At 48.3% G+C, this 13,611-nt stretch overlaps 1 protein-coding gene and 1 long non-coding RNA gene across 3 annotated transcripts in view; one reads left to right on the forward strand and one right to left on the reverse strand.

The window, feature by feature from the left end:
• The window catches only part of LOC137411091 (E3 ubiquitin/ISG15 ligase TRIM25-like), a 212,658-nt gene that overhangs the window by 125,528 nt on the left and 73,519 nt on the right, over nt 1-13,611 (forward strand). The window contains exon 5 of one of the 2 annotated variants that reach the window (XM_078770640.1): nt 7,847-8,060. The exons of the other annotated variant lie outside the window; for it this stretch is intronic. Coding sequence (XP_078626766.1) covers nt 7,847-7,899 — 53 coding nt within the window. The 3' untranslated portion in view covers nt 7,900-8,060. Of the gene's footprint in view, nt 1-7,846; nt 8,061-13,611 lie in introns of those variants that run through there. 2 annotated transcript variants of the gene reach the window in all.
• The window catches only part of LOC144889637 (uncharacterized), a 55,346-nt gene that overhangs the window by 33,538 nt on the left and 8,197 nt on the right, over nt 1-13,611 (reverse strand). The gene's annotated exons all lie outside the window — the stretch shown is intronic.

Raw genomic sequence — 13,611 nt, forward strand, 5'->3', positions numbered from 1 at the left:
GAAGTTGGTACTTCGCTTATTTTTGCAAGATATTTCGCTAAAGGTTCAGACATACATATAGTGGTGGCCATCTTGGATTTTGACGTGGCGACCCAATTTTCAATAGCCTTCTTCCTTATGCCGAGATACACCCACACACCAGATTAGAAGTTGGTACTTCGCTTATTTTTCAAGATATTCTTATAGTGTGAACCTTGGAAGTTTCTCGGTGTTTATCTTTCATAAATTAATCGTTTGTTTGCCGCGTCGTGAGCAAGGCCTTGCAGCCTCAGGAGGTACTTGACTTCAGACATACATGGCGGCGGCCATCTTGTTACGAATCGTTCTTCAACGAATTGCTAACTTGAAAATCGCAACAAACCCAATTTGTTATATATGTTCATCTTTCATTAATCATCCACTTTCTAAACTCCCCCCTTACCCCTCCCCTTCTAATCTCCCCCCCAACCATCCCTCCCAAATTCTCCCTCCTCCCACCTCCTTCTCAAAGCTGCCTCCTCCCCACTTCGTCTCCCTTCTATGTCATACCTCCACCTCCCCCAACCTTTTACTTTCCTCTGCCCCCCCTCAAACAAACTCTCACTGTGCCTCATTCCATCACCATCAAACCTTTCGTCCTCCTCATCCTTCCCTTTCTTGTAACTCTTCTGTAATCTCTGACACACTATCAACTGCTCTTCCTACATCCCCCTCTCACCCTTCATCTGACCCTACCCCCTCCCCTCCCCTGTCCTGCACCCGATGCTCCCCCTCTCTCCTCACTAACGGTATGGACCTCAAACATCCGGGGCCTTCGCTCAAACCTGATTGATCTCTCCATTCAGGTTGCTTCTGAAAATCCAGACTTGATCTGCTTAACAGAAACTTTCCTCCCTCAAGATGTCTCTGATTCCTTAATATCTCTTCCTGGTTACTCCCTCCTCCGGTACGATAGACCTGCGCCTCGTCCTGGTGGTGGGGTGGCTATCTTTATCAAAAACTCTCTTCCTCACTCTTCCTGCACTGCCCTCTCTCCACCCCACCCACAGGAGTACCTCTGGCTACGGCTTCCTCTCCGCTCCCACCTTTTGTTCATATGTGTTCTGTACCGTCCTCCAAACAGTGATGACTCCATTTACATTTCTCTGTCGGACAAAATGGACCAACATCTATCAACTCATCCAAACTCTCTCTTCCTCATATGTGGTGACTTCAACTGTCATCATGCCAGCTGGCTGGATGTGGGTTCATCTCTCACCAGCCATGGCACCTCAGCAAAGGACTTCTGCGACTCATTGGGACTGACACAATCTGTCAATTTCCTGACCCAGATCTCAGTCAATGGAGTATCTTCTCTTCTGGACTTGGTTATGACTAACTTCCCTGCAAATGTCTGCTGCGCTTCTTCTGCTCCAATCGGTTCTTCTGATCATGTGCTTGTTAAAGTGGACATCTCACTGGCCATTCTCAGAGAGCCTCCTCAGCGCCGACGAGTCTGGCATTTCACTCAGGCCGACTGGCACGGTCTGCAAGCAGCCATCAATCAACTGGACTGGTCTCCCATCTCTAATGCCTCTGACATCAATTCTTCCTGGGAATTCTTCCAAAGCAAACTGCTCTCTCTCATGCACAGATTTATCCCATCTCGTCTTCAGTTGTCTTACCCTTCCTCCCGTCCATGGTACACTGAATCTTGTGGTGAGGCAGTTTCCCTGAAACAACTTGCCTTTGCGTCTTGGAAGGCAAATCCAACAGAAGGCAATCTCAGCTCCTTCCACCAAGCTCGAAACAAGTGTGTTTCTACCCTCAGGAGTGCCAGGAAGCACTATCTCTCCACACTCAAGTTTGAACTCTCAAACCTGTCTCCTTCCTCCAAATCCTGGTGGCATCTGGTCAAATCCATTTCTGGTGTTTGTTCCCCCTCCATCCCCCCCTTACCTCAAATGGCTACACAGTTGACACCGCACGTGACAAAGCCGAATTCCTCAACTCTGTGTTTGCCTCAAAATCTTGTGTCCCAAACCCATCTCTCTCTGTTCCCACCTTTCCCAGTCGAACCCAACTGCTCCTGGACTCTGTGTCCTTCTCTCCTGACAAGGTGGAGAAGTTTTTATCAAACCTCGACTCTGATTCTGCAACTGGACCAGATGGCATCAGCCCTCGGGTCCTAAAATCCTGCTCTGTCACTCTATCTCACCCTCTCTCTGTTCTTTTCACCCTCTCTTTTGCTCAAGGTCATCTGCCAGCATCTTGGAAATCAGCAAACATTACTGTTTTACACAAAAAGGTGCAAAAACAGATCATTGCAACTACAGACCAATCAGCCTGCTCCCAATTATCAGCAAAGTCATGGAATCCATCATTGCTTCAGATATCGAATCCTTCCTCTTCTCCAATGGCTTGATCTCTGATCATCAATTTGGATTCAGACCAGGTCATTCTACTCTGGACATGTTGCTTCTGCTGTCTCAACAATGGATGGAGGTCCTCAATGCCAAACAGGAAATCAGAGCTGTCTCACTTGACATATTACGTGCCTTCGATACGGTCTGGCACCCAGGTCTGCTCACCAAACTCACCTCCTATGGTATTCAGGGAAATCTCCACTCATGGCTTGCGGATTTCCTCTCTGGTCGTAGGCAATGTGTGGCCCTGAATGTATTTCTCTCATCTTCCCTTCCTGTTCTGGCTGGAGTTCCCCAAGGTAGTGTTCTGGGCCCTGTGCTATTTCTGGTCTTCATCAATGATCTCTCCGACTCTCTGGAAAATCCTCTCTATCTCTTTGCTGATGACTCCACTATCTGCCGCTCCATTCCTCATCCCCCAGATCGGCAAGCTGCAGCCTCCTCACTCTCTGCAGACCTGTACAAAATCACAGACTGGTCAAACAAGTGGAACATGTCTTTCAATCCTGACAAATCTCACACTCTTACAATGTCTCTCCGAAAGGACCGACTGGAAAACCCTCCCATCTACTTTCTCAACAATCCTCTCCAAGAAGTTCTGTCGCTCAAGCTTTTGGGTCTCACTATCTGCCATGATCTTTCTTGGGAAAACCACATTTCCAAGCTGGCCTCCAAAGCCAGTCACCGACTGGGCATCCTCCGTCGTGCGAAGTCCTTCCATGGCACACCTGAGCTCCTCACCACATACAAGGCTTTCATCCACAGCTCAATGGAATACTGTTCCCCCCTTTGGGCTGGTGCTCCTGCCTCACACCTTGCTCGACTTCACGCTGTTGAGGCCAAAGCTTTCAGAATCATTGGAATCTCCTGCGATGTAGTCAACTCCGAGGGCCTTTCACTCACTCACCGCAGGCAGGTTGGTGGTCTTTCTGTCTTCTACCGACTCCTCTCCGGCCTTGCTCCCCCAGCTCTCTCTGTGCTCTGTCCCCCCAATATTCCTTCAGGTCGCACAAGATCTGCCTGCAACCCTCTTATGGTTAAACTGCCAAAGTCTAGGCTCTCTGCTCACCTTCACTCTTTCATTCCCCTTTTCTCCCGCCTCTGGAACAAACTCCCCCACTCCCTTCAATCCCACTCCTCCCTCCAGGTCTTTAAAACAGCTGTTCACCACCATCTCTTATCTTCCCCCATCGAAAACCTTGATATTTTCTACCCCCGGTAATTCACCCCAGAGTCCTTGCAGTGTTCATATGTTTTATTCCTCTCCCACCTCCCCCCAAGTCCTCCCGATGTCCCTGCTCTCAAATGTTGTGTTTGTGTCCTTCCCCCTCTCTCCCCATCTTGTGTGCCACTCCCCTTGTTTTTTGTGTTTTGTGCATCGGTTTGTCTTTTTGTGTGATTAATGTTTGCTCTTTCACGAGCCTCGATCTTGTATACAAAAAAAAACAAAAAAAACCATTCATCTCACAAGGTTCAGACATACATGGCGGCGGCCATCTTGGATTTTGACGTGGCGACCCAATTTTAAACAGCGTTCTTCCTTGTGCCTAGATTCACCCACACACCAGATTAGAAGTTGGTACTTTGCTTATTTTCGAGATATTTCGCTCACAAGGTTCAGACATACATGGCGGCGGCCATCTTGGATTTTGACGTGGCGACACAATTTTCAAGATCCTTCTTCCTTGTGCCTAGATACACCCAAACACCAGATTAGAAGTTGGTACTTTGCTTATTTTCGAGATATTTCGCTCACAAGTTTCAGACATATATATGGTGGCAGCCATCTTGTATTTTGATGTGGCGGCCCAATTTTCAATCGCGTTCTTCCTTATGCTGAGCTACACCCACACACCAAATTAGAAGTTGGTACTTCGCTTATTTTTCAAGATATTCAGCTCACAATTTTCAGACATACATGGCATCAGACATACATGGTGGCGGCCATCTTGGATTTTGACGTGGGTTGCACCCACACACCAAAATCGAATGCGGTCCTTCGCTCACGCACGCACGTATGCCCGCACGCACGGACAGACGGATGGACGGACTGACACACGGACGGAGGGGAAAACCATAGTCCCCCTTTCGCTCTGCGGTGCGACGGGGGACAATAAACCCTTGAATTATTTTCTAGTCCCCGTTAAACTTGTGCCCGCTTGATTTAATCGCCTTACAGGACCGGAGATATGTCGGTGCGCTGAAGGTAATCTTTTGCCGCAGCCTCCATTTTCCTTCTTCCTCCCGCGTTTGATAGTGAAATCCGTGTTTGGTTTTTGCCTCCGAATAAACCGCTTAGGCCATCCACGACCCTGGTGTTAACCGGAGTTGCCCGACAATAGGCTATCTTGTTTTTCCAATTTCAGCTTTGGTCTTCAGCATTTTCAGGTTTGGTCTCCCGCCTAACGTTATTTTCCCACACCTCTGCATATGCTTCGTTTTCTTTTGACCTTAATGGTTGACGTGAAACGCAAATCGGTGGATAACTCATGACACCCAGGAACATATCGTGCTTTCGGACTCCGTTCACATCACTTCGGGGTACACTTGACATTTTACCTCTGGGTCCATTGACATTTTCGTAAGCCTTATTCATACCCACAAAATGCCTCCACATTACCTCAGCGTAATTCAAACCATGACCACAGCGAATATTGGGGAATCCATTGATGGTGTTCAAGGGATGACTCTGTATCGTAAGCCTTATTCATATCATATTGTTGCGGTTTTGAGGACCCCTCACTTGTAAATACTTGTAAACAAGCGTTACGCCTAGGTCCCCCGTCGGTGAAGTGATGTGAGTTGACAAAGTGGAAGATGCAGAAAACATGCTTTGATATGATATTTCGCTCACATGGTTCAGACATACATGGAGGCGGCCATCTTGGATTTTTATGTGGCGACCCAATTTTCAATAGCGTTCTTCCTTATGCCTAGATACACCCACACACCAGATTAGAAGTAGGTACTTCGCTTATTTTTCAAGATATTCATCTCACAAGGTTCAGACATACATGGCGGTGGCCATCTTGGATATTGACGTGGTGACCCAATTTTAAACAGCCTTCTTGCGTGTGCCTAGATACAGCCACACACCAGATTAGAAGTTGGTACTTCGCTTATTTTTCGAGATATTTCGCTCACAAGGTTCAGACATACATATGGTGGCGGCCATCTTGGATTTTGACGTGGCGACCCAATTTTCAATAGCCTTCTTCCTAATGCCGAGATACACCCACACACCAGATTAGAAGTTGGTACTTCGCTTATTTTTCAAGATATTCATCTCACAAGGTTCTGACATACATGGCGGTGGCCATCTTGGATTTTGACGTGGCGACCTAATTTTAAACAGCCTTCTTGCTTTTGCCTAGATACACCCACACACCAGATTAGAAGTTGGTACTTCGCTTATTTTTGCAAGATATTTCACTCACGAAGTTCAGACATACATATGGTGGTGGCCATCTTGGATTTTGATGTGGCGACCCAATTTTCAATAGCGTTCTTCCTTATGCGAGATACACCGACACACCAGATTATAAGTTGGTACTTCGCTTATTTTTCAAGATATTCATCTCACAAGGTTCAGACATACATGGCGGCGGCCATCTTGGATTTTGATGTGGCGACTCAATTTTAAACAGCGTTCTTCCTTGTGCCTAGATACAGCCACACACCACATTAGAAGTTGGTACTTCGCTTATTTTTCAAGATATTCATCTCACAAGGTTCAGACATACATGGCATCAGACATACATGGCGGCGGCCATCTTGGATTTTGACGTGGGTTGCACCCACACACCAAATTCGAATGCGGTCCTTTGCTTACGCATGCACGCACGCACGCCCGCACGCAAACACGCATGCCCGCACGCACGCATGGACGGACGGACACACGGACGGAGGGGAAAACTATAGTCCCCCATTCGCTCCACTATGCGACGGGGAACAATAATAACTCTTGTAAATATCCCAGCATTTAATAAGGTCACACCCATAGTTAGTCCATATGCAACAAGTAGGACACCATAGGAACTTTCAGTTATTTCTTTAGTCTGTGTTTAGTTGAGGCTGTGTTCCCAATCGTTGAATCTGCGTTGCATTAATCAAATAAGGTAGGCCCCATTCATCACATTCGAACTTCTGTCTCTCCAAGCTACTCCATCATGCCCACCTACAGATGGGGCTTGTCCCTCTCAATGCTCTCACGTGGTTTTATTAGCAGTGTTCGCTGCATTCAAACGCCATTGAACACGCGGTCGGCTCAAGGAAAGAAGGGGCGGAGCCACGAGAAGAGGTGTGGCCTCATCCACGAGCCGTCGAGGGTGGAGCCGGTGAGCCCTCGCTGACCAATCGCAGCTGAGGTAAGCTCACTGATAGGCGTGGCTCGATGAAGCGCGCATGGATTTTCCAAGCGCGTTATATAAGCGCAAGCACAGCGCCTTTTCACAGAGAAGAGAAGAGAGGACAGAGAGAAAAGGGAAGAGAGGAGGGAGAGAAGCTGAGTAAGGAGTTCACGCGCAGAGTGAGTGGGAGAGCCGCACTAACAGAGAGGGCACGGACACCTGCGTTGTGAGAGAGCTGCGTTGGAACGAGCTGCGCTGGGGAATTCCTAATTCATATGAATTCATAGGAACTGCGCATACGGACTTGCGAAGGACTTCCCCCCGCCATATGTAAGGTCCGAGCGTGCACCAACGATACGCGCTAGCTGCCTGCCCGGGTTTTCGCCACGGTACGAGTCGACACCTGGAGCCGGACCTCAACGCCTGGAACCATCTGCGCTTGGACCTTCCTCCCCTACCACTACCTTCCCGTGTGAGTGTCTGTCTGTTTGTCCGGGGTTGTAAGTAAGACTGTATAGTTAAGCTTGCCCTGTGTCCTTTTGCTCTTGTATATTCCTTTCGTTCTTCTTTTGGGTTCTTGTATATAATTAATAAACCCACTCTTTGTTCTTCTTATTTTCTGGGTTTCCTCTTATTCGATCGTTTGCGTCTTTTCCAAATTGAGTATCCGTGGCACGATTTCGGAACCGCTCAGGATCGGGTTAGTCTTTGTTAATGGCCTGAGTCACGGCTCGCTTCGCTCGGCGTATCCATTAACGCTGCGGCTCGGGTGGGAGTTATCTCCTCGCTTTACGGTCGGGTTAGTACGTAGGTATTTGGGACTTCATTGACCAATGAACCGAGCTGATTCCGACCGGAAGTGACAACATAGCTTCCAGGATTGGGGGACGGCCATCTTAAAAGACAAGTGATTTTTGTGATTTTTTTACCCCATTTCCGGTCCGGTCTGGAGACGACGCTGGCGTTACTTGTTCGCCGCTTCTCCGACTGGGCCATTGCACATAGTTTGCTTTTCTGGTGGCGTGGCGGATTTTTGACCGTTGGGTCTGCCCTCTGCTTGGTCCCGGCTCTGCTCCTGGCTTCGCCTGCCCGGCTCCTCCACTGTTTCCTCAGGCCCGCTCCCGTTGTTTGCGGCGGTGGCTGTTTGCCGCTGTGGTCTTGATTAGCGGCTGCAGTCGTTTGCCGCTGCGTTTGCCGCTTTGCCTCCTCGACCTTGGCCTCGTACTCGTCCCTTCGCTCCTGCCTGGCATGGCTCTGAGGTACTCCGCCGCAAGGCTTCTTCTGCTCAATACCTGCTCCACCCCATCATGCATCTCTGCCATCAAATCAAATGGACTCCTCCGACGACCCAGGTAAATTCACCGTGGCTCCGGTCGTAAGTTTGTTTATTTGCAATCAGGTCACTCCATCCCCGTCCTCTGGTCGGCTCAGCGCACTCTCACTCTTCGTCCCAGCGCACCTGGTCACAGCAACGCACACGATCGCACCTCCTGCCTACGAACCCTGGCTAAATCACCTGAATTCATCCCTGCTGTTCAAAACAACATCAAGCTCACCCTGTTCAACACCCAGTCCCTCAACAACAAATGCCTCATCCTGAACGAATACATCCTGGATAACAAACTGGACTTTCTCTGTCTCACCGAAACCTGGCAACAACCTCTGGACTACTACACACTTAACCTCACCACACCCAATGGATATTCCTACGTCAATAAACCACGCTCGGAGGGCCGAGGTGGTGGAATTGCCGTTATCCACCGTCAAGACATCAAGACCAACCTCATCTCCATCTCATCTGCTCCATCATTTGAACACCTGGCTTTAAAACTCTCTGGTCGCACGCAGTCAGTCATGGCTGTCGTCTACCGCCCTCCCAAACCACACCCATCATTCCTGTCTGACCTCTCCTACTTTCTGACCCAGCTATGTTCCCTCTCCCCCTCAATCCTCCTCCTTGGTGATTTCAATATCCACATGGACTCCACTGACTCCACAATAACCACTGACTTGACTGATTTACTCACCTGCTTTAACCTCACTCAACATGTCGACTTTCCTACCCATATCCGTGGTCACATTTTGGATCTTGTCTGCTCCACTGGATTAAATTTGCACCATCTCTATGGCTCCGACCTCACCCTCTCTGACCACTTAGCCATCACTCTGACCATCAACATCCCCGCCCCAACACCAAGGCATTATCGCACAATCAACTTCCGTAAGCTAAACGCTCTTTCACCTACCTCATTCTCATCCACCCTCTCTGAAAAAAGGTCCACTTCTCCCTTCATTGACCTCCACACCCCTTCCGACCTCACTGACTACTACAACCACACTCTCTCCTCCTGCCTTGACCAGCTTGCGCCTGTAAAAACCAAAACAGTTTCTTTCACCCATTCTGCTCCCTGGTTTACCCCTGAACTCCACCTGATGAAAACTCGTGCTCGCCAACTTGAAAGACTCCGCAATAAAACGGGTCTCACAGTTCACTCCCAAGCCTAAAAGGACCACCTACAACACTACAAAGATGCCCTCTCCCGCGCCCGCTCTGCCTACTACTCTCAAATTATCCACTCTGGCTCCGGAAACCCAAAAGCACTCTTCTCGACAATAAACAAACTCCTCCGCCCCCTGAACACCACCACCCAGTCATTCACAGTAGACAACTGCATCTCCTTCCTCTCTTTCTTCCAACGCAAAATTGACAACATCTACAACAGCTTGACCACCGCCGCACCCGCTCCCCCTCCAACCACCTGCCCCCCCTTGTCCTGCCATCCCCTGTCTCGTTTCTCCCCAATCTCCCCTACTGACCTCTCTGAACTCCTCATAGGAATGAAAACTGCCACCTGCACTCTTGACCCCATCCCCTCCAGCTTTGTCAAAGCCTCCCTTCCTGCTCTCTCTCCACTTATCATTGCAACAATAAACTCCTCCCTGTCTACAGGCATCGTCCCACCTTCCCTCAAAATTGCTGCTGTTACCCCCATTCTAAAAAAACCTGGTCTAAACCCTGACACCCTAAACAACTTCAGACCCATCTCCAACCTACCCTTTCTGTCAAAAGTTTTGGAACGCGCTGTAGCCACTCAACTCAAACATCATCTCTCTGCCAATAACCTGTATGAAACATTCCAATCCGGATTCCGGTCCAACCACAGTAATGAAACTGCTCTCCTCAAAATCACCAACGACCTTCTCCTCTCCTCTGACGCTGGCAACCTCAACATTCTCGTCCTCCTCGACCTCAGCGCTGCCTTTGACACCATCGATCACACTATCCTCCTCACCCGACTTGAATCCACCTTTAACGTTACCGGCACTGCCCTCTCTTGAATTAAATCATACCTCTCTGACAGATGCCAGTTCATCTCCATCAATAACTGCAAATCCCCCACTGCTCCCCTCCCCCAAGGTGTCCCCCAAGGTTCAGTTCTTGGCCCCCTCCTCTTCATCCTTTACCTGTCCCCGCTCGGTCACTTAATCCGCCGTCATGGTCTCCAATTCCACTGCTTCGCCGATGACATCCAGCTTTTCATCTCCACCAAGTCCGTCTCCACCGACACCCACTCTATCCTGACAAACTGCATCACTGAAATAAAATCCTGGCTTCAAATCAACTTCCTCAAGCTTAACTGTGATAAATCTGAAATAATCATCATTGGCCCAAAAACGCTCATAAAATCCACCCATAACTTTGCCCTCAACATCGACGGTATCCCAGTATCCACCTCCCCTCACATCCGGAATCTTGGCGTCATCTTTGACCAAACCCTTTCCTTCGACAAATACACTAAACAGATCACAAAGTCAGCCTTCTTTCACCTGAAAAACATTGCCCGTCTCCGCTCATCCCTCTCCTCCACGGCTGCAGAAACCCTCATCCACGCCTTCATCACCTCCCGTCTGGACTACTGCAATAGCCTCCTCTATGGTTCACCCTCAAAAATCACCAATAAACTCCAATACATTCAGAACTCCGCTGCCCGTCTACTCACCCATTCCCAGACCCGTGACCACATCACCCCCGTCCTTTACAAGCTTCACTGGCTCCCCATCCCCCAGAGAATCCAGTACAAAATCCTCCTCTTGACATACAAAGCCCTCCATAACCTGGCCCCATCCTACCTGGCTGACCTCCTCTCCAGACACACTCCCACCCGCAACCTCCGCTCTGCTGGTACCAACCTCCTGACCCCCTCCATCCGGACCAAATTCAGATCCTGGGGGGACAGGGCCTTCTCCATCGCTGCTCCCACCCTCTGGAACTCACTACCTCACACCATCAGAGACTCCTCCTCACTCACCACATTCAAAACATCACTAAAGACCCACCTGTTCAACACTGCATTCAACATTCAACCCACAGCATTTAACCCCTGACTATCTCTTCTCCTTCTCCCTCCTTTTGCTTTAAATATTTCCCTATTGATTCTTGTCTTTTTGCAATTGTTGTTTTCATGTATTGTTATGCATTATGTTTGCCACTCTGTCAAAGCGCCTTTGGGCTTCTGGAAAAGCGCTATACAAAATAAATGAATTATTATTATTATTATTATTACAAGTGGATTAACCCCCCTCCCCCTTGATAAGGGGAGCGCCGACCCGAATCTGCAACAATATCATATATTCATTATCATAGAGTAAACGTATATGGTTATGTACAGACTTGGCATTTAATATGGATTTTTTTTTTTCCTTGACTTGGTTTTACTTTCTTAACTTGGTATATCAATCTGGTGAGTTTCTTTTACACTTTGGTGATTTATTTGTTAAAAGAACCATGTCACTGATTGTCTGCGGCAGCAAGAAGTCAACAGCAGGATTATATCACAGGTGGCGTGGCAAAATGTACGGACAGGTGCATTTGACGATTGGCTTCACAGTCTGGTATACAAGGGTTGTTGCGTTCTGTATTAGTGGAAAACAACTGCTGCATGTCTCCAAAAGATATTGCCGCTTCCTCTGGAGATGGTCCATCAAGTCGACAATGCTGTTTGTCATGGAGTGGTGGCTTTACGAAATTACGGCATGAAAGAGCGTGCTATTGCTCAGCAGTATGGCATCACTCATGGTCAGGTGTCAAAGATCCTGAAACGAAATGCTCAGAGGGGTGTCCCTACTCCAATACCGAGGCCAGGACGTCCCCGCAGAACCACAAGGAGGGATGATCGCCAGCTGCACCGGTTAGTCCGCAATGGCCGTACCAAGTCAGCTATTCGGCTTTGGGCTGAGTGGCAGCAACTGACAAATGTGCCTGTATCCAGAAGGCTAGTCAACCAACGACTGGTTCAAGCAGGCTATCGTGCCAGGCGTCCCCTGAGAAAGCCACGCCTGACCAGACAACACCGCCAGCGCCGATTGCAGTGGGCCAGAGAGCACCATCAATGGCAGCCAGGACACTGGAATCACTTGATCTTCAGTGACGAGTCTAGATTTCTGGTCTATCGTCAAGATGGCCATGCCCGAGTGCGCAGACAAGTGCATGAAGCCTACAACAAAGATTGTATAGTGCCAAGAGTCCAAGCTGGAGGTGGTGGGGTGACCGTTTGGGCTGCTTTTCATGCAGGGGGCAAAACTGACCTGGTTGTTCGAAATGGAAACCTGAACCAGTTCAAGTACAGGGCCATTCTGGAAGAAACATCGATTCCATTTGCTCGTGCAGCCTTTCGCAGAAACTTTGTCTTCCAAGATGACAATGCACGGCCTCATCATGCTCGCATGATCCAACACTTTCTTGCTGACCGTGGTGTAGAGCATATGGAGTGGCCTGCCATGTCCCCGGATATGAATCCGATAGAGAACTTGTGGGCAGAATTAACGCGTCAAATCGACCACTTGGACCAGCAGCCGACCTCGATGCGTGAATTGCAGCAGGCGCTTGTCACTGCATGGCAAGCGATTCCTGTCCAAACCTTGTCAAATCTCGTGAACAGCATGCCTCAACGTGTACGTGCTCTCCTGAATGCTTGTGGGGGCTACACGAAGTACTGAAATGTAATTTTACTGTCCGTAATCCCAGTCATAATTTAACTTTTGTTTTTGTTAAAAAGTTTTTGGCTAATGTGCAAAATAAAGAGATATTTCTGGAAAACGTACAGAAGTTTAACATACTGTCCTTGAATTGTTTTCGATATCAGTTTACATCACTTTCAAGGATCAATTTATTTGTTTCGAAATGTCAAATGTGGTTTTTGTTTCTTTTAAAGGTCACATTAACAAAATCTAGAATAATTTCGACATAATTCCAATGAACTTTTGGTTCTAAGGCATCTTGAAAAGTAAGTTCACCCCCACAAAAAACATATTCCATATTAAATGCCAAGTCTGTCGTAATGTCATTCTGTATGTTTGTTTATATGCAACGCAAACGTATTCTTCTTCTTCAAATAAAATTAACACCCTCTTCATTAACCCTATCAATTACGTTTAGACTGCTGAGACCCCATAGACCCAAAACACCCCGAAGACCCAAAACATCCCGAAGACCCAAAACACCCCGAAGACCCAAAACACCACAAAGACCCAAAACACCACGAAGACCCAAAACCCCACGAAGACCCAAAACACCCTGAGGACCCAAAACACCCTGAAGACTCAAAACACCCTGAAGACTACAATGACCCTGAAGACCCAAAATACCTAGATGAATCAAAAGACCCAAAAAACCTTGAAGACCCCAAAGACTATTCAAGACCCTTTCAAACCAAAATACCCTTAAATACCCTGAAGAACCAAAATACCCCAAAGACTCTTTAAGACCCAGAGGAAACAAAAGACTCAAGACCCAAAAGCCCCTGACGACACCGAAGACCCAAAAGACCCCGAAGACCCAAAAGACCCCGAAGACCCAAAAGACCCCGAAGACCCAAGAC

Source organism: Myxine glutinosa, chromosome 1, assembly GCF_964187855.1.
Source record: "Myxine glutinosa chromosome 1, kmMyxGlut1.1, whole genome shotgun sequence".
In the NCBI taxonomy this organism is placed as follows: Eukaryota; Metazoa; Chordata; class Myxini; order Myxiniformes; family Myxinidae; genus Myxine; species Myxine glutinosa.